This window comes from Rattus norvegicus, chromosome 7, assembly GCF_036323735.1.
Source record: "Rattus norvegicus strain BN/NHsdMcwi chromosome 7, GRCr8, whole genome shotgun sequence".
Taxonomy (NCBI): Eukaryota; Metazoa; Chordata; class Mammalia; order Rodentia; family Muridae; genus Rattus; species Rattus norvegicus.
This window is the reverse complement of record NC_086025.1, coordinates 102,865,850-102,887,496: the sequence shown is the minus strand read 5'-3', so window position 1 is coordinate 102,887,496 and position 21,647 is coordinate 102,865,850. Positions and strand designations below refer to the sequence as shown.

At 44.1% G+C, this 21,647-nt stretch overlaps 1 protein-coding gene and 1 long non-coding RNA gene across 8 annotated transcripts in view; one reads left to right on the top strand and one right to left on the bottom strand.

Moving 5' to 3' along the window:
* Positions 1 to 2,951: 2,951 nt before the first annotated feature.
* Positions 2,952 to 21,647, bottom strand: part of Khdrbs3 (KH RNA binding domain containing, signal transduction associated 3) — a 157,918-nt gene continuing 139,222 nt past the window's right edge. For 4 of the 6 annotated variants that reach the window (NM_022249.2, XM_063264204.1, XM_063264202.1 and 1 more), the window contains exons 8-9: positions 12,449 to 12,507; positions 10,125 to 10,745 (exon numbers count right to left, since the gene is read on the bottom strand). In NM_022249.2, coding sequence (NP_071585.2) covers positions 10,654 to 10,745; positions 12,449 to 12,507 — 151 coding nt within the window. In that variant the 3' untranslated portion in view covers positions 10,125 to 10,653. Of the gene's footprint in view, positions 3,216 to 9,140; positions 9,199 to 10,124; positions 10,746 to 12,448; positions 12,508 to 21,647 lie in introns of those variants that run through there. The other 2 variants (XR_005486718.2, XR_010053039.1) reach the window with 1 other exon arrangement.
* On the top strand, positions 15,714 to 20,712 carry LOC108351507 (uncharacterized). Of its 2 annotated transcripts, none has more exons than XR_005487228.2 (3): positions 15,714 to 15,929; positions 17,015 to 17,065; positions 20,143 to 20,712. It is a non-coding gene; the product is annotated as an uncharacterized LOC108351507 (long non-coding RNA). The 2 variants fall into 2 exon arrangements; XR_010053426.1 differs by having other exon boundaries at positions 15,730 to 15,929; positions 16,773 to 17,065.

The following is a 21,647-nucleotide window of genomic DNA, read 5'->3' as shown; positions in this document are numbered from 1 at the left end:
AGTCTGAACGGAGGCAGTGTGTGGTTGCACAGGCAGAACAGAAAGCTGTGAATTTCATGTTTACTCGGCAGCAATGCCACCCTAGCGGCATTAATGAAGATGCTATGGGAAGCTGGGACGTCCTCACCTGACTGAGGTAACCTACTCCATGCCATTGAGCGTATCAGGTGCTACTGCCTAGCTATGCAGTTTGCCACTGCGAGCACACCAGAGGCTCCCATGAACCAGATTTCCCAATTCTATTCCTTACCAGCAATGTCAACAAGACCGTAGGAATCCAGGACCACTTTCTCCCTACTTTGTCCCTTCCAAAAACAAACTGGGCAGGACCAATATCTCCTTCTCCAAAGTGAAGCCTAAACAGGAGCTAAGAGATCCTGTCTCCTTGAATGCAATATCCCAAATGTCTACACTATAGTTGAAATTACTTATTCTACTGATCAGGGAAATCTCAAATAAGAAGCAACTGCTGGTAGAGAGGAACTCAGAAGTTGTTTACCCGATAGTTAGCTGAGCAGGAAGTTATGTGAGAGATAAGCATGTAGGGGCCCACACCAGAAAGGCACGTGGGAGATAAGGTGTAGATGTACAGCTGTGGTAAGCTGTAGAGTTCCTGAGGATGCAAGAAGCGCTGTGAAGTGACTGGATACACAGCCAGTGCAAAAGAGACAGCAGGGCTGAAGACTCCTTCAAGTGTAGAGCCCTATTGACACAGGATGCATTCGCTCACCTGGGTGCAATTTCACCCCACCTCCCTGCATCAACCTTTGCCAATGTCTTTCCTGTACTGCTTGTGTCAAGCCCAACACCTGAGCATAGACCTCTCACCGGTTGCCAGGTTAAACAACCCTGCAACTGCTTTCCACACAAGGCTCCAAGCCTCTCATCTCTGTAGCTCTCTATAGCCTTGGTGAAGTCCTTTGAGAGCTGATAGACTCATTCTTTTTTTTTTTTTTTCTTTTTCTTTCTTGATCTAATCTAAGCTTTTTGCTTTACTCTCATGGCCACCATTCCTGGGACTCCCTATCTCACCTGGCACGAGGGAACAAGCCTTTTTCCTTGAGACCGTTTTGCCTGGAGTACCACAGTCCACTTGCTCTCAGCCCCTACCAGCTCCACTCTGTGCTCTTTTACTTACTTCCAAGTCTTACAGATCCATGGGTCTCCTCTCAGACATTCATCCTCACAGTGTAGCATCAAACTGTCTGATGGCTGTCTGCTAGGCTTTCCTCTCCAGCTGAGCTTGGCCCCTTCAGATGTGCATCTCTAACAAGCACCACCTGTTCCTCCTACCACCAATATTCCCAGCTCAGGAAGACAGTACTTCTCAATGGCTTTGGGCCAGATTCTTTGCATCATTCAGCTGATTTCTTCCATCTCATCATAAGTCCTCAGGGCTCTCCTCTCAAAATTCTCCTGAAATCTGGCTGCTGCTGCCAGCCTGCATTATTTTGGCTTTCTTTTACCTTCTACTGTCTTTCTGAGATTTAGCCTATTTTGTGAATACTACCCAATTCACTGCCTGATAATTAGCAAGGCGGGGTAATACACACTGGATCTTTGCTTCAACTTTTCTGCTCACCCCATTAATGGCACCCATTAAATTCGAAGCTAGTCCTCCATGCTCTATCTTCTTTAGCTATCTTCCTAGCTTAATTCTTTTCCACTGTCTCTTTACTCTTCGACTTCTTACATGAGCATCCCAGCTGTCTTTCTAGCACTAGGACCGCTTCCACCTCAGGACCTTTGCACACACCACTGCTCAGTAAAACTCTTGTTTACTTGTTATTGGCCTGCTCGGGCATTGTTTTACTCTTCGTCCAGTCCTGGTGAAGTGGGGCTTTCTCCTGTTGCCACAGTTCCACCACCACCCGATCTTCCATTTGTGGGTGGAGGCCTGTCTCCACTAGAATGTAAGCCCTTCCAGAGTGGGTTCCCTCTGGTTTGTTCTCTGCTTTCCCTGTTGTTAGCAGCATGTAGTTGTTCTTAGTAAGCACACACGTGTTTAATGAAGGTGGTAAAGTCACAGGCCAGAGTTCAGGTATCAATAGTGGAATCATGGTGATAGGACAGAGTTCACCTGGAAGGCTCACAGTCCCAGGGCTTCATTTGAGTCAGCAAGGAGGGAGCGCAGAGTCTCATTTATCATAGCCTGATAGTCTGAGGTTGCTACTTGTTTAAGTGGACTGAAGGGAATGCCGAACTGCCAGGGCCTTCCCAAGCTTGTCCCTAGGCTGCTGCTCTCACCCTCTTTTATAGTGAGCAGTAGGGCACTGCTGTGTGTTCTCTAGCACATAACTGCCACATCACAGTCGGAAGATGGAAAACGGTACATGTGATAAATATAAAGGTCAGAACTTCAGGAGTAGACAGCTGTGTTTGGGGGATGCGTAATAAAAGGGTATGAAAAAGTTAAACTATTCAAAGTTATTCTGTGTTGACACAATGTCCCAAACCCAGGAAGCATCTAGGAAACATATGCCGGCAGAAAGCAACACCCCCGTGACGTGTGAGACTGCTTTGGAAATTCCAGGATCAGGAAGTACGCCGCGTGAGCTTCCAGCACGAAACACATGCTCTCAGGGTGCACAGAATTAAAATCACAACGCACTAGCAGCCAATGAACCGAGTGTACAACACAGACGCTGTGACCTCTGTGTTCTGTTTCCAATCACAGGCAGCACCAAAGCCCCTGCTCTGCTCCATGTACCGCTACAGAGGCCTTTATCACAACCTGGGACAGCACAGGACTCTCTTGTGCTATCTATCTCTCTAGCATTTACTGGCCCATAAGAGAGATAGATAAACCATTCTCCAATATGGTGTCTGTGTACGTTCTTGATGTCTTGTGGGGAGCCAGAGTTGTACAAAGCTGTTGAGTACGCAAGCTTTATAGCGCTGTGTAGGAATAACTAGATTTTTGGTCTTCATTTATATTAAAATAGAAGAGATTTTGATGGGGAGCCTTTATTAGTTACAATACAAATCAGTTTTTGTTTCTCACACAACAAAATAGAATTTTCTTTAAGAAGAAATAAAAACCTTCTAAATTAAAAAAAAGCACAGTTTCATAAAAGCATTCCAAAAACCATAAATCTGGGACAAAACAATAATAATCGATTGATGACTGTCAAGTTCGAGAGCCGGTGGTTCATTTGCTGAGTAGGCACGAGGGTGAGGTGACCGTCCGTAAGCAGCCTTCCCAGAAGCAGTTCCTGAAAAAGACAAAAGGTGAAGATCGTTTGTACACATCAACAAAGCAACAATGGTAGCACCTGGGTCAAATGGTGGCTTTCAGGCCAGAGCACCCAGCACACACAGGACACACATGAGAACCAGTGCAGCAGGGGCTGGCTGAAGTGAAGGCAGAAAACATTGGTGGAGTAGAGAGGATGTCGAGATAAACAGCATGGTGTTGCTGGGGCTCCGAGCACTGTGTGTTCAGGGCTGAGTTCAGAAAGGCAATCACATGCCACACCAACTGTGGAAATAAACAGCGAAATTCTCATGGGTCTTTCCTGGGCACTTGCCTTTCATTCTTGTCTAATGAGAGACTACACGTTTGGGTGTTTAAATAACCCCTGTATTAACAAACACCACACTACTTATTTCCATAGAAAAATGGTTAGTTCAAAACCTAGGTGACATTCAGAAGGAGTACAGCAGCCCCAGTGTGTGTGTGGGGTCCCTGTGTCATGCTCCAACTGCACACACCTGTGCTAGGGGACAAAGTGGCATGTTCTTAGCTTGCAGACACCTAGCACCTTCTGGTCTTTCCAGACCATCTTGCTCCAAACGTCTCCTGGCAACTTAGCATGTTCCAGCAACAGCTAATAAGTCCCAAACCACACAAGAAGACCAAGCAGCCTACTGCCTTCTGCACCTCCCACCTACACCAGTCTGTCAGCCCCAATGTCTCTGTCATCCCCCCACTCCCGCCCAGGCCCCCAACTTGCATGACTGACTTTCACAACCCCATTTCAGCTTCAACCCCTGACTGCTTCCACAGACCCAGTACATCGCCCTCACTCAGCACCACCTCTGCAGCCACTGGGTCTGAATCTTTTATTTCCCAAACATATTGGGGCCACCTGCATATGATGCGTGGATGAACCTGATGCAAACTGTGGTCCAAAGGATTAACACGTTGAGTTAAACACTTTTAATATGGCAGGTCTCCCGACCTTTAATCAAGATCATTTCTCGGATGACTTTTAAATGCTTCAGGTTTATAAAATGTAACGTACTAGCTCAAGTCTGCCTGGGAGCTTACTGGCGGGTGCAAGACAACCCACATAATCAAGCCAGGAGCTCAAAATTGGCCCTGGACTGAGTCTTGTCAGGCAGTAATCTCTGGCAGAAACAGTGCACTCTTTTGGCTGAAGATTAGAGGGAAGCCTTTGGCAAGCTGGCAGGATCCAGAAAAGGAGAAAAGAGGGGAAGATGGGCAAAGACACTGTGAAGCCTGTTTCCTTCAAGAGGTTCGGGGCTCCAGGTCCTTCACGTGTGTTTGGTATAAAGCCTGCCTTTCAATATGCTGGCTCTTAAAAGGAATCTGTTAAGCAGGCTCCTGGAAGGAGAGAATGCATGTCTGATGAGGGGTGAGGAGGATTCCACCCCTCCTATAAGGCATACAGAAGGACACCTAAGGCTATCTACACTGAATTCAAGACTCCTATCTCTCCTCACTCATTCACAATGGCCCCAGCTCACAGGATGTCAGATGCCATGCACCCCACAGAGAAAGAATTACCTGAGTGTGCCCTCCCCCCATCTCTCTCTCTCTCTCTCTCTCTCTCTCTCTCTCTCTCTCTCTCTCTCACACACACACACACACACACACAAACACTCACACCACTTTACAACCTTGTAAAAGAAGACCAAAGAAATGTACCACAGATGTTTATTATTTTGATGGTGGAAAGAAGGGTAAACACCTAGTCACAGAACATTTGTGTCAGAATTCACAATGTTCCAAGGGTCTCTGAATGGTGACTGGATACAAAGATATTGGCCAAGGAGGAAGATTTCCTGTGTGTGTCCTGCTTCAAGTCTTACTGAAATTGATAGGCAGCCAGTGCTAGATTATGAGCTGGACCAATGGGGCAAGGGAACTCGAGATCTGGGAGAAACTGGCACAGATAGGAAGGTGTCACAAGGGGTAAGGAGTCTGCAGAACAGCAGCAAGGCTTCAGTGCAGTGGGCAGGTGAGGAGTGACCCCATCTGCAGACAGAGGAAGAAACAGCAGCAAGACCACACGGGAATCCACACATAGCTGAGGACTAACTGGAAGAACTGAAAATAAATTCAGCCTGGGAGCTGATCCCTGAAGGTGGTCAGGGTTAGAGGTGGGGTAAGCTCCTTGACCTAGGAGTCCAGGGAATTAGAGTCATCTTAAGTGACTGTAATTTCCCATTAGATAAAGACGATGGAAGGGGATGGGAAACTGACTTCCAGCTTTCCCAGACAGGGGCACAGAGCCAGGATGAAAAGGACCACTTTAATGCTAATGATGAGCTCTCTCCTTCCTGTCCCTATTATTCACCACAGACTGTTGAAAACAGTGACTTACAGGTAGTTGGATTTCTCAATATATTTCAAAGCCATCAGTTTTATATGGGACCTTTCTCTGTACACCATGATAAGTATCTCTATGTAGTTTTGAGCTAAATTTGCTGGGCTCTAGGAGGTTTGTACAGAGTTCTGGGTGGAATTTAGTGCATGGAGGTGTGGTCTCTGCAGAGCAGGCAGGAAGGGAGCTTCTGCACATGCACCATGTCCCTCACCTACCAGCCTAGCTCATCTCTCCCTTTCATCATCCAACACGGTTGACATTTCCTCCAGGATCACACTGTCTTATGCAAACACACAGCAACAGGAGAATGAAAGAACTTTGACCTTGTTTTGGGCATCCTTGTAGATACATAGCTCTATGAAGGCAGACATTTCTGTTATGTTCATTTCGTGGGTGGTGACCCTACCAAGGGGAAGTTTCATCCAAGGTTACCATGCTGGGTCATGGATACTCCTATAACGTGTTCTGTTCTGTTCCTGTGGCCCTATTGGCAACTTCCTTTCTCTAAGTACCCTGCCTGGGTATTGCATCCCTCTTCTGGCATCTATAAAGCACCTTACATGCATGTGTCCGAGGCCATGCTTGTTGGCACTTGGCTTTCTAATTTTTCACAGCAGACCTGTGACACTTGGAAGGGCAGGAGCTGTCTCTGTCTCTATAACCTTTCCACCTGTTGCTAAGCAGATACTCAGAAGACAGGTACCCCACGTGAATACTAAAAGTGATTTGACTTGGAATAAAGTACATGATTGGGACATGATGTTTTCATTGAAAAGTCAATGCATCTCCTTATGCAATAACATGGGGCAGGGGTAGGGAAGGGAGGAGCAGTGCTAGTCACATGTTTGGCGAATGCCCAGTGGGATATAAGGTAGCAGACGGCTCCCCATTATAAGAAGCCTTCACTACGACAAGACCGGTGTAACATGGAGACCGGAAAAGGAAGTGATTTAAAACCTGAAGACTGTAGATCCCAGCATCTGTACGGAAACCTGGCTTCTATCAATTATGAGGACTTAGAGCTATCATAATGACCTCACCTTCCGAAGCTTCATCGCTGCCTCTATAAAATGCAGACGGCAACACTTAAAGTAATTAGAATTCAATGAAATAGTTTACAGGAAGTGATAAGCACAGGCTTGGCCACTGATACAGCTTGCAACTACTGTGCAACGGCATCAAGACTGAAATGAAGTAACAATCACAAAATCAGCTCTTCAGAGAGGGCAGAGGATGGCAATATAATTACCAGCAGAGGGGACCCTGGCTGAATTCAGAGAGGATGATGGGAGAGTTAACAGGATACTGAGTTGAGTCCTGAAGGGATGTGCAAAAGAGCATAGGATACTGATTGACTAAAATGACCAGATTTCAAATGACTTAAATGAAGGGTCCTGTATCTTTTACATCACTGTGACCCCACTAGCTAATCTGCATCTAGGACAGAACTCATCCTACGGAATGTCATCACCTGAGACAGAAGGAGGACACAGGAAGAGACAGGGCAGGAGCAGAGCACACGAGCACAGCATAGTATGGAGGCATGACAGACACTCTTTATAGCAACAAGAGGAAGTCAGGTTTGTGGGAGGGAGTGACCAGCCAAGAGACCGCCCTGTAGCTGTGATGCTCGACTCTATCAGCCAGACTGCATGGAGAATTGCCCAGGAGAGAAGTAAAAGCACACGAGGGAGGCTATCACTTCAGGATGGCTCTGGTGAATCAACAGCTTAATCCACTGAGAGATTCAAACTGTGAACAGACTATCTGCAAATGATGGAATGCTGCAAGGCGAGCCTGGTTGGGGGAAGTGTGGACCTGGGGGCTTGTTCATCCAGGGACTGACTGTGTCTAGCTCCTTCCTGCTTCTGCTCTGCTCTGAATCTTGCTTGTTGTGGTAGAAGCAGCTCTGTCAGGGCCTCCCTTAAGTCATAGGTTGCAGAGAAGCAAAGTATTACTAATGCAGCAGCCAGTAGAAGCCCTCAAAACAGACAGGAACAGTTCCTACTTCCTGGAGTAATCCCCGTTCACCAACTGATGGAGCTACGGACTCTGTAAAAGTGAAATATAGGTAACAGGTAACCTGTCTGACTACCCCACAAGTCCTGATTGAAGAAGCCTACCCGAGGACTGACACACTCTAGACTCAGAACAGGGTCTGAGCCAGAGAGAGCAAGGGAGTGCATCTACTTCACGAAGGCCTGCAGGGAAGGGGTTGGTTTTCCCAGAGCTTATACAATGGACCATTGCCAACACCCTGACTATAGCCCTGTGTCACAGTTTTGACCCACAGAATTTTATGATAATACTCTATTTGCTATGTAAACCACAAAAAAAGAAAAGGCTACCTTTATTCTTTGCTCTGCCAATTGCTAACCAAGAATACTTCAGAAAGAAAGGACTCCAAAGCTCTGACACTGACATGTTACATTCCTTCCCTACTTAAAAAACAAACCCAGGCAAACAGCAAACAATACATATCATCATTTTGCTCTATTAGAAGAGATTCATTTCTTTCTATGAGCGGAGATTCATTTTCTATGAGCAATTTAAGCATTTTAGTTAATTCTGACTATTAAGAAAAGCTTGTATGTTTCTCTATATTAGATATGTGAATTCAATCCTGACCACTGAGCTGTATGTGACTGTATCAGTGTCTGGTTAAACAATGCCTACAGTAGGATCACTTACTGAAAGACAGAGAACCATGACTACTGCAGCCTGCATCATTTCCTAGGGACTGACAGGAAGGGACACTTGCCCAGAGTGCACAGCTGAGTGCCAGAGCTTAAATATAAACACTTGAGGCCAGCCAGCCAGGCAAGGTGGTATATGCGGGCTATGAGTTCCAGGCCAGCCATGGCCACAGAATAACAGTGAATCTTAGAATACGAAAACAGAACAAAGTACCAAACCGCACAATAACACCCTCAAACATCACACCATAAAAGAGAAGTATCAGAAAGAGCATGTGGCCCAGGACCTGAGTGGTGTGTGTCTGCAGAGTGAGATCAAATTAACGATGCCATCACTCCTTTACAGATACCTGCTTTACAGATCTCCAGAGTTAAAAACAGATTGTATGAAACACCTGGTTTGATTTTATTTTATAAAAGCCCTAATTTTCGAGATTCAGAAGCACAAAGCACTGTTCTCCAAGGTCAGGCTTTGAAAAATTGCATATATATATATATATATTTCTGTAAGTTTTTGCTTTCACACATATGTGTAAAACTGAAAGGTTCACATTTAACATTCAGTTTGGCAGACAGACTGCTTTCTTTAACTTAAGGATTCAGAAAAACCTTTGCAGATTGTCCACTAAACTGTTCTATTCTCACTGAAAATTATGCTAGGAATCTAGGTGGAGACAGCCTGAGCCTCCTGTTTCTAGCCTCTGCCCTACTCATGCTGTGAATGCCTCCTGGCTGCCCCAGGAGGTCTCTCTGGACCTCAGGGTGCTGTCACAAGGGAAGAGGTGGTGGGGGCCCCAGGGTTCATCCCAGTGCATTAGCAAGAACTCCTCTCCTCAGCACCTCTGAATCATGGACAAAAGGCGCTTACCTTTGTTTGCTCTAAGTCACACGGAGCTCCTCTGACAGTCCAAGGTGGTCAACATTTCCTAACAAAAGAAGAAATCTGTTTACTCAAAATAAATATAAGGAAGCCCCCCGAAAAATAAAAGATAAACATTTTACATAATCTACAATTAAAACTTAAGCCAAATGGTTAACAAATAACTTGATTAAACCCTTGTCACTTTTAAGAACGCCCTCAATTATTAACCAAAAGATGTATTACACACAACTAGTTATGATGTTTTACAGTTGTTTAATAGGGAAGAATTGGCCCCAATTAAACTGGCTAGACTAAGGCTTTTTAGATTACTAAAACAAATTAAACTTTTTAAAATGAGAATTTAGGTGATGTTAAAACCTTTCTAAAATGGATAATGACACTGGCTAAGTTGTAATCTCCCTGGCTTTATTAGTTATATTAAGATAAATTAAGTGAGATTAAAATCTTATTTGATTCATTTACCTTTGAAAATGAAGACCGTTTAAGGGTTACACATCCTCAGCCTTGGCGAGTGCGACCTCAATTAGTCAAGTCAGAGTGTCTTTAAAAGCTCTGTGCTTATGCTTCCAGCATGGAGCGAGGTGTTCACTAAGGTACCAAAAGTCTCATAAAAAATCCAAAGTTGCACTAGTGAGAAAACGCTCGACAAGATGAAAACTGACCACATCCTTTTCAGAAAATCCAGTAGTTATTTTAGAACCAGTTTTAAAGTCAGGTTTGGTTTGCATGGGTTTAACTTGCCACTTGAGCAGTTCGATACCGTGTGGACTCTTTAGACCGCATTGGAACCTATGGTGAGTATACCATGGCACGTTTAATTTTATACCACTTTTAAAGGAAGCTGTACAATACTGAGTGTGACCCTTTTATGACAAGCGCTGTTAGAGGAACCCTTTCCCTGTTTACAGCTATTTATGAAGGACTTTTTAAATAGAAAAACCATGAAATCGTTTGCTCACACACACGAAATTTCTTTCAAAAGTTTATTTAGTATCAAGCAAGAGGAGACTTTGCCTAACACTACAGAACATTTCAGGACTCAGTTACAAAAGAAACCACATTGTCTGCACTTGTAATTGGCTCCCTTTTCACGCAAGTTGGCAAGAAAGAAAGAAAGAAAGAAAAAAAAACTAGCATATGGCTGAAAGATAAAATAACTAAATTCTATGGAAACCTTTAAAATGAAAGGTGAGGCTTATGTTAAAGAATGGATTAACATATTTAGTAAACCTATCTTTTTGTTTAACACTAGTTAATCAAAGTTATTTTTTTTCCTTTTCATAACCTAGCTTTCATATACAGACTGCAAATAACAAAATTTTACATGTCCTTCTTCTCCCTGCCAAGTGGATGCTTCAACAAAGTGGCTTTAAGTTCCATCCGTTCAGATTTTAAGCATTTTGATTTATTTAAAAAGGGATTGGTCATAGAAAACAATTACTTTGAACAGTATACAGGACGGTGGAGATTGGCTATTTCACAACATCAGACAGTACAGTCAGTATCTGCCATATGGCTGCTCTCTGTAGACGCCCTTCGCTGTCCTCGCCGAAGGAGCCTTATGTCTTGAGTTAGTCCAGTCCTCTTGCCCTAAAATCAGGAAGATGAATCATAATTAGGCCACTGTCATGAGGTCCCAGGAGCTTCATCTGTCAGAACCAGTGGTGAATGTCATACAGGAGATACATGTCTCTGATGAACTAATAAAAGAACCACAAAGAGAATGATTTACTTAAAAATATTGTGAACACAACACAAAATGATCGTGACATCAGCGACAAGATGGCCTTGAGAAGAGAATGACCTCTGTGCTAGGAATAACAACTAAGTACAAGAAAAATTCCCTGCTGGGGCAAATCCGACAGCAGCCTTTAACCAAACTCTGATGAGAATGAAAAAGGGCCATTCTAATTCCTTTCAACAGAAAAGACAAAACAGAATAGATAATTTGGGCAAAGAAAAAAGAGGAAAAAACAGAGATCAAAGTGGAAATGGTAGACTGAGAAAAGCTGCAGCCTCTTTCCAGGTTCTCCACACGGGGCCTGCAGGAGGCACACTGGCATGGATTCCTTCAGTGACACCATATCAGGAACAGCATGCATGCTGGACAGCTGTTAGTAGCCATAGACACTCTACTACTTTGCCCCCCTGAACTTCACCAGTGTCCAGTGTCAGGACACTCTCTGAGGTATCCCCAGTTCTCAGACAGCAAACAGTTAAGTCCCTGCCGTAACACAGAGCAATCAAAAAGCCATGTGTCCCCAGAGACCAATTTAAAAGACTGTGAGAGAAAAATACTTAAAATGACCTCTTCTGATACAAACATGCAATCAACGTCACTCCCTCTGGCAAACTCACGTGAACTTAAGTAGATAGCACTCACTAAACCCATGCATCTCTCTCAAGCGTTATGAATTAAAAAAAAAAAAAAAGGCAACCAACAAAAGAAAATTAAAAAAACGGCCAATATAAGGCCACCCCAGCCCCTGGCAGGGGATATAAAATGCACTTCAAAGTGTATCAGAAAATGGGTTTTCATTTAAGGTCAGGGAAATGTCACAGAGTCAAGTTCCCAGGCTCTTGACTCAAAGGCACAGGACACTAGGCATTCTTGGAGCTCTGCCACCAACAGAGGCTTCCTGTTCCCTGATCCCTCTGCCCTGCAGCAAGGGCTCTTCTCACTATCATTTCTGTCGCCGCCGCCGTCAATTCTGTTAATTAAACCTGTCACCCTTTTGCATATTGAGACTCTGGTCATGGATTGCCCAGCACCTTTATGGGCTCCCTCGAACTAAGAACAGTTACCTCCTAATGAGCCTGACAAACCCCCGTGTCTCCTCCTGGGCTCAGCTTTTATGACCTTTATGAAATGATTCTTTGTATAATTTTTCTGAGGTCTTGGGGTTGGGAATGAATTAAAATGTAAAGATGGGAGAGGAAGAAGCATGTGGGCTATTATTTCAAAGGCGTCATCTCCTTTTCTAGGAAGAAGCAAAGACACGTGCCAGCAGGTGTCTGCGGTCTGGCGACCTACCCGTTAAAACAGTGAGAAGGTCAGCATGGCCATCGACCCAAACAAAACACCTAAGCGTGCGGTCTTTACACGTTTTGCTTAACTATTACGTGAACCTCTGGAAATAGTAAGGCGCACACAGAGCACATAGGAGGAAGAAGAGGGTCCACACACAAAATGAATTCGTCATTTAAACAAGTGTGGCTGTGTCTTCTAATCAGGAGCTTTAAGGCTTGTCCACGGCCACTTGCCCTCTCTCTCTTGTACTATGGCCACTCACCATAGGAATCATAAGCCTCCTCGCCGAGTCCATGCCCGTAATCATAGTAATCCGCTCCGCTGCACGAACAAAAGAAAACATTGTTAGCACAAGATGTTTCTGCTGTGGGGTGAAATCATACCCAGCGAAGTACTCAAAACCAGATAAACTAACAGTAGAATGGGCTGAAGTGGAATCAATTCCTGACATGACAGAATGCTGAGAGAAGACAGACTTTTTAACTATCAAAAGCTCTACTCTTAACTCTGGAGGCTGCCATTCAAAGCACATCTATCTGGCCAACCGCCCCACAGAGCATGAAAGGCAGGAGTCCTCAGAGGGACTGGCGGAGAACTATACGCCAACAACAAAGGCTGGCTTCCCAACAGGTGCTGTGGAGGATGGGGCAGGAGGCAGCCAGCACCAGTCTTTCCTAAAGACCGAGATGGTTTCTTAGACTCTGGCATACTCTCCACAGAACTTGGTACTATGACAGTTGAGGGCACTTTGTTCATCTATTAATCAGGCCTGGGAGCTTCTGCTTTTCTTCGTCAGCATACTGTACTACGATTGGAGTGGCAAAAACTCACGCTGGGTGCTTGGAGAGAGTGCACTGGGAGAGCAGATGAGTCATCCCAGGGAGTTGTAAGGCCTTTCCAACAGATGGGCAAGTCTAGGGTCTAGTCTACCATGACCTTGAGATGGTGAGGAGAGCCTGCCATCACCAAGATTGTGCAGTAACTATATAAAACAGTAGCACCACATTTGAAGTGTAGATGGTTCTGGTTGTTTTTACACATAGACACTGGGTTACTGAGCCATGTATCTGAGGAAGAGGTTAGGTTCCATTTATCCCCTTAGTCTTTCTTCTTTCCCACAAATTTTGCAAGATACTAGCACCTTCATAATTTCAAGTTCCAACGGCCAAACAGGAGGCTTCCAAGCACAATGGAACCCAGCTTGTATTCCACACCTTTACAGCATGGCATCTTGTGTGGGCTGCTGAGATACACATGCTCTGAGACAAGGTAGGAGAGCTATCAATCCAAGTTACAGGTAAGGATGCCAGAGAACCAGCCTAAAAACCTCACTGGTAATAGCACAGCTCAGTTACCCCTCATCCCGTGTTGCCTTTCTTGTGTAAAATACACCTAACAATCTATAGGTACCATGAAGACACCCGGCTCCCCTCAGACCTCAGCAGAGAGGTGCTGTTCCACTGAGATGCAGCTTCCTGTTACTGCTCCTTCAGCTTACAAGTTCTCTTTCACCCTCCAAGCCTAAATGTCACAGTTCTCCCATTCATAATCAAGTTGGCTCCCATCCTTGGTTACTGTCATCATCTCTCATCCTGGCCTATACTAGAGGCTTTGACAGCAGGCACGGAGGGACCAGTGTGTGGAAAAAGATACACACACAGAGACAAACAAGAGACAGACAAGCAGATATACACATACATACACAGACATATACATACACAGACATGGACAGACACACAGACATACACAGAAACACACATACACACAACCTGAGCAGCTGACTTATTGACAGCTTCTCTGTGGGCACTATCCCACCTCATCTGAAACTGCTTTTACTGTCATCTGACAATGAGCCTTGGACAAGCTGAGGCGCTATACTTGCTTGTGGTAGCTCCTATAACCAAGGCTCTGCGGCCATGTATAGGACCAACGCCACTCCCTTCCTTTCCTCAGGTGCTCACTCTTCCACATGCCTTTGCTCTCCTAGAGTTCACGTGACCCATCCCCACAATCAGCCCAGATGTACGGGTCCCCGGGGACCATGCCACTCAGTCCCAGTAACTGCGCACAGCATTATTTGTCTCTGCCTTCTGCTCTCTCTCCTCCTCCTGTAGGCCTAACTTTCCCTGAGGCACACTGAACAATTACAGTAAGAAGAACTAGCTGGAACAAAGAGATAGACCTCTACATTCAGAGAGACAGACGAAACAAAACAAAAAACAACAAAAGACCCCAAAACCCTACACCAAGCAAGAGAACCAACAAGGCTCTTCTACAAAACATGCTATTGCTTTAAATGACACTTTTTCTCTTCTTTAGCAGAAACTCAGATCAGCCAAAGGTTTGAAGGCAATGCTAATGTCTTCAAACATCAGTCAAGACCCCTGTGTCTGAACTCTGGCCTCTGTCTACAAAGTCCCTGGTGAAGTTACTGTCATGTATAAGGTCCAAGTGCTGGACTGGCTGGATCCTGCAGTGCTCCTCAAGGCACAGCCACTGAACATGAATTCAAATGAGTCAAGCTACTTTATTGTGTTGCAAATAAATGGATGAAAGATGCCATCAAGGAACTAAATTTGAATGAGTCTTGTTTTTCTTTTCTAGAGTCAGAGGTAATATTATAATGGCTCCTTTAAACAAATAAACTTCATGGTTCTTAAAATTTTTAACCTGGTACACAGATAAACTCAGACTGCCCTTCACAAAAACCGGAAGGACTTCGTTTTCTAAAACCGAAAGGACTTCATTTCCTAAGACAACTCCCAATCGGTTACCTCAGAGCAGACATGACAGACAGGCACTGCGACTAATAAACCAAGAGGGTAACAACCACCTCCTTCATTAAATAACATCACTGGTAATGAACATCCACACAGGCTGGGAATTTATCTGTGGAGAGCACACATACAACTCAGGGTGCGGTCAGGTCATGAATATTTTCCAGTGATCAGGAAGATAAAAGGCAGCATAATTTGGCCCTGCATTGGTTTGGTGATAAGACAATCTTAGTTTTGACAAGTGAAAACTTTAAATTGACATTTGCTATCACTTCACCCGGTTTCTGATTATTTATTGCATGACTGTCATCAGGCTGTGAAGCTGGAGCAGCTGCGCCCCATTCTCCTTCCTGTCAGCTTCGTCAGAATTGCTTTCCTAGCGTTTCATTCCGTGTACCTCACATTGCTATTACCAAAAGATGTGTCCTATTTCCTGTGGGTAAACTAAAAGCCATGGCATCGCAGAAGGGAGACAAACACTAAGAAAATCCCATTAAAGGGCCCAACCTACAATATTAATAAAAACAAAGAGAAAAAACAAGACAAACAAACAAGCAAACCCGTGAGTCTGAACAGTCCACACTCCATCATTAAAGATGCAGGTCAGGGCCTCCCTCGCTGAGAAGTCAGGAGTGGGCTTCTCCTGGTCACCTCCCCAGTGATGGGCTAGCTCATACCAGCTCCGTCCCATTATGACTCAGTTGACGAGGAATGATCTCACTCATTCTTAAAACTTTTAGAATGTTTCTTGCTTCCATCCTCCAAGTCAACAAACAGGCCTGAATGCTACAAGATGGCATGCTCCTCTGACCTCCTCTGAGAGAGTTCAGGGCACGGGCTAAAATCTCTCACTTCTGTCCTTTTTCCAGAATAAGCAGGTAGAGCATGCAGTGAGCACAGACTCCAAAAGGTCAACCTCCCTTTTCCCAGATCAAGATCCCTTGAGTAAAGAAGGAATGCTCGACGGTAACTTCCTCTGTCCCTAAACCTCCTGGTTAGACCTTTCCACTAATTTCTATTTTAGAGTCACTGGGCCATTTTATTAGACTCTTGCTTATATTTACATCAGCAAAGGCAGCCCTCAACGTTGACATACCCCTGTCAGCAGGCCTCAAGGACCGTTTGCTCCAGCCACCTCATCCTTCCCCTAGCTCAGTCTCTGAAACTCTGCACGAGGAGAAATTGAGGGCAGCTTTTCCTTGAAGTCACCTATGTTATGTGTTCACTGCCTGAAGCCGAAGCTGGCAGGAAAGGCAAGCACTATTTATTAGCGCAACGTCTCCTAACACATATGCATAACTACAATACTACACTTGTGTGCAAACACTTCAGTATATCTCACAGCAGGTCACCAACCCTGAGGCCTACTGCTCTCAGCATCTATATACGTAATCCTTTACTCTGAAGGTCCTCTGCACTCTTCTTGTCCCTTAATGAATCACCTAAGCAGCATGTCATTAAAACACAAAGTAGTTCTGTTTCTGGTAGGGCATGGCAGTCTTTGGAACCATCTCACCCCTGTCCCCTCAAACATTTGGCTCTGTGGAAAACAAGGCACTTCTTGGCTCTTTTCTACCACTGGCATCACCTTGCCCACAAACCTGACAATCACTCTTCTCTTAGACCTGTCAGGTTGGAACATCTGAGTTCAGTCCTCTTATGTACACGAACCCCTTCATGATTTTCCATAGCCACTTTAAGTAAAATCTAAACACCCAAGCCTCTCAATTCTATACCATCTTTTACAGTGTTTCTTCTAAGATTTATATTCATGTGCTGACTGCCTTTTAACATCTAAACTTCTAACAGATACTCCAAACTAAAAAAAAACCTCCATACTCCATCAGCCCTCTTAACTCATTCCTCAATCTGCCCACCCAAGTACCACTAAGTCTTAACCAGAGCACATCTGTCTAGTGTGCTGAGAGCAAAAGTCTAGAGACTCCGGTGCGGCTCTACACCTTCAAGTATACTTGTACCATGCCAGCCAGGGCTGCAGGAAGACTGCAGTCCATCTCACCATGGCAACTCTGCCCTTCATCTCACTCTAGGGCACAGCACTCCAACTGATCTGGACAACACTTCGCCATTTCTTCTGTTAGGTGAGAAGGCAAGATCCATGAGAAAGGGCTGTGTGTCTGCTCTATTCATATGCATATGTGATATGGTGATATGGCTCAATTTCCCTCAGAACAATGTCCAGGACACAGGAGTACAACTCACCTAATATTAGCCTAATATACTGAGTGAGTGAATGAATGAATGGTAACATTATAGGTGAAAAAACTATGTACCGAGACAATCTGGGAAGATACAATGTTATGAGTGGTAATGCTAAACCAGAGGCATCTATTTCCTCCTCCTTCTCACGGGATGAGAAGCAAAGGCAGAAAGCTTGTTACTTTGTAAGTGTAGCAGGATCTTGACAAAATAAAATTAGATCCTGAGCAGACTCAGGCATTCAAAGAACACAAATGGGATCTTTGTGTGCTAGACACTGAGCTGAAAATTCCGACAAAGAAACAAGGTGCTACATCTGCTCCTGTCAGCAGCACGGGGGTATGAATGTGCCACACAGCCTCTTCTTCTGAGGTAAGAAGGGAGAGGAAAGACTTCAACACAGTTGTCTGAGAGGAGCTGGGGAACAGTGTGGGAGGGGAGCTGGAAGAGGGGAATGGGGTCAGACTTCAAAGTATTTCTTGGACTCTTGAATCTACTCTTTTACCTACTATATGGATATATATATATATATATATATATATATATATATATATATATATATATTCCATACACACACACACACACACACACACACACATATATATATATATATATATATATATATATATATATATATATATATCAGATGTCAGACACTGCTCCACAAACCTCTTAAGTAGACAATATTAATTTTGTTTTATTCTTCAAAAGTCAATCTGTCTCAGGTTAACCCTACTGTGCAAGGATAACCATGAGAAGACTGAGGCTGGAAGGTCAGTTGGGTTAGCCTGATGCTCACAGCAGGCTGCATCCCTCACACCTGCAAAACTACAGAGTCTGGCAGGTACCCTTTGGACAGCCGAGTGGCAGGTAGCCTGCTTGTTGCTAACAGTTTTTCACCACCTTTCTGTATATATAACACATGGCCAGCCTATATCTTTGGCAGCTGTCATGCCCTTTGTATCCGGTAGAAAACAATCTTTGTTTTTAGAAGTCTTCTTTATAAACATTCTTTTCCTGCCTTAGTTCCTTTCCCCGTGTTGCTGTGATGAAATACACTGACAAGGGCAATTTAAGGGAGAAAGGATTCACATGGGTTCTGGTTCAGGGTGTGTGGTCCATCATGACAACACGATCAGAGCAGTCAGGAGACAGGGATTAATGCAGGCTAGTACGCAGCTCCATTTGTGCATTTCACATTCAGACCCCTGTCTACCACTAAGATGAGTCTTCTCATATAACTTGACAGCATGCCAGAGAGGCCCATTTCCCAGGTGATCCTAGATCCTGTCCATTGACAACCGTACATCCCTTACTGTGCTTTCCTACTCTGGTAGTCCTGCCGAGTTCCTTCTGAAGCAGAAGAATGAATCCTTCATCTCTTGGCCTCTGTACCCTTTTTTTTTCCTAGTGCTTTTTATAGATTTACCATTTCCATCCCACTCCAGAGCTGGTTTGGCCATTATGGGCCATGTCTTCTTAGCCACATGGATATTAATTACAAAATCATCCATTCTATGAGAACTGTTCTCTCAAGGTATGCCATTTTTAGTATGCTGAGTCTAGTGTTTCAAAAAAGCTTTGCAAATTTTGGCAATGCATGAATTCTTGCTTCTCAGATTCTCAACTTGCTTGTCTGTCAATGCAACACCCATATACGCACACATACACACTCACTCACACACCCTTACTTAAAATACTTTCTTGTGGTAGAAAGGGGTCAGAATATTATATTCAGTGGGATATTCAAATTGCTTATCTGTTTGGGGAGGAGGGTTTCATGGTTCTCCTAGAGCATGATGCTACCAGACCCATGGTCTTGGGCAGACACTGCTCCTCTTCATTGGTGGGCACTGGAAACCCACCAATGGAAACTTCCAGAAGCAGCTCTCGGAAGCACTAGAAGGCTCCCTCAATCCTGGCTGCCTGTGTCAGGGCCTTCTCCTAGCTGCTCTTTCTCACAGTACCCTTGTATGTCAGGGCCCTCCCCTAGCTGCTCTTTCTCACAGTACCCTTGTATGTCAGGGCCCTCCCCTAGCTGCTCTTTCTTCACAGTACCCTTGTATTAAATGTGATTTTGCCATCCCTGCCCCACCCTGTGGTTTTATCTGTTTCTTTCCTTGGGAATCTTTTAAAACTTCTAACAGTTTATGGGACAAGACTCTAGGAAGGATGGGGGGAGGGAGTGAAACAGGTGCATATTTTGATTTAGGTCTGTGTTTTTCTTTTTATTCTGTTCAATTTATTACTCACTCAAGTCCTAATTCTCAAAGTCTGAGAAGAGGCACACTGTTTGATCATCACAACAATGTGACAGATGACATAAACCTTGCCATTCGCATTGCTCCCCACGACGACGACATCATACACTAGAACTCCAAAATCAGGGATACCTGCAGCTGGACATGAGCATGGGGACCAGAGGTGGTCTGTACCTCAGTGGAATCTCAGTGAGCTCTGTAACTATTCCTTGTTCCTGTGGTTCTGACAACTTTTCACTGCTGCACTGCTGAATTCCCTTTCGAGGTCTGGTGACTAACACTACATCTTTGGAATAGACTTACAAGGCTGATTCTTTCCTATTATTTGACTTGTCTTTTTCAGGAAAATCTTTCTGAATATATTATCATCAAATTAATATTTAAGCCAATACTTGGTAAATTTTTATTATGTGACATAGGCAGTTGATCTAGAGCAACTTCCCTGCTCAGTGTTTCTATTCTACCAAGAACCATTAATCCTTATGCTAACAATGAATTTCTATAGATAACGCAGAATAAATGAAAAGTAATACTTCAAATGAAATTTTGGGAGTATTCTTATTTTTCTATTATCACAGGTAAGTGAAGATCTGAAATTCCTTCAGGGTAAATAGCTAAAAAAATTTTTTCAATCTACTTTCAATAAGAGCCTCCCTTACCTAAAAGTTCTTTCATAATATTTAATGGCATTTCCTCAGGAGGATGTTGAATAAAAAGCCACAAAACCAGGTTGTAGCAATTGATGAAAGCGGCTATAAGTGAAGTTGGATTCGCCTACTCGCCCCAGCCATGCTGCCTCTCAGCTTCTCCTGGACTCCTCCTCACCTGCTTCCCCACAGGAACCCTGCACCACAGGGCTGATGGCACCTCGTATGGGAGAGGAGATGGCACTGTCATACTTAAGGCTGTCTTCTGTGTTTGCAAAATGTATTCAAGTGAAACGGGAATGATACTCCTCTACACTGGAGGACTCACACTTGCATTCATACTGCTCCCTGCGACAGACAAGCACAGCAGACACTTCTGTCCACCAACAGCTTAGCATGAGACGACGATCCATTTCTTGAGAAGCACGCACACAGATAACACAGTTTAAACAAATTGCTCCACCCTGTGCTGCTTGACCCCGGGAAGATCCATCTCTCTCCTACAGATTACTGTTACATCTTTTAAATGGCTCAGAGCCACAGCTTTCAACGTGTGTCCTGAGGACCCCCAGGGTTCATGAAGTAAAAATGTTGTCATGATAATAAAAACTTGAGATGCTATTTGTCTTTTCCACCCTGCTGACATTTACACCAAACCATGTGTGTAAAACCACAGTGCTTTACCAATAATTAAGACAGTAGCAGCAAAACACTCTCTACCACACACGCGCGCATGCACACACGCACGTACGCACAGATAATAATTATGACTCACTGACTGCTCACATCAGTATTAGCATTTTGAGCCATGAAGTCCTTTCTAAGTAGGGAATGCACATTGTTTTTATAGGCATAATGCTTCTGCACACGTAACAGACAAGAGTACAGCATCAGCATAACATACCTGCACGGGGAAAGAGAACCTTGGAGATTGCTTTACTGCAAACTCTCTTTATTTCTACAGTCTAAAACTGAATCTACAGCAGTTCCACTGTATGCCAGCAATTTAAATAATGTTCAACTTAAAAGGCCAGGACAAATTTATAGTCTAATCAGGAAATCCCCCTGTCTCTAAGAGAAAGGAGCAGTCACCCTATCAGGTCTGGAAAATTGAAGGTCCGGTTTCCTGAATTACAGACCTTTCAGAACTGTTAAACCTGGCTGGGAGATATCACATTGTTCAGAATATCCACCGTGGAGCTGATGGGAGGGACAATGAAACTGTCAGACAATTTTATCATACTGTTCTTAAGATACAAAATAAAAATAAGAAGTAGGTATCTTGGGCACGTTAGGCAGGCAGCATATCTATAAATTTCACTCTTACACTCGGAAATAAGGAACTTAAAAACCTGTGATAGTTAATCTGTTTTACCCATTTTACAATATAATGAAAAATGACAGAGAACAAAAATCCTTCTCTCTCAATAATACATAGTAACTGAACACACACACACACACACACACAGAGAGAGAGAGAGAGAGAGAGAGAGAGAGAGAGAGAGAGAGACAGAGACAGAGAGAGAGACAGAGAGAGAGAGACAGACAGAGGGTGT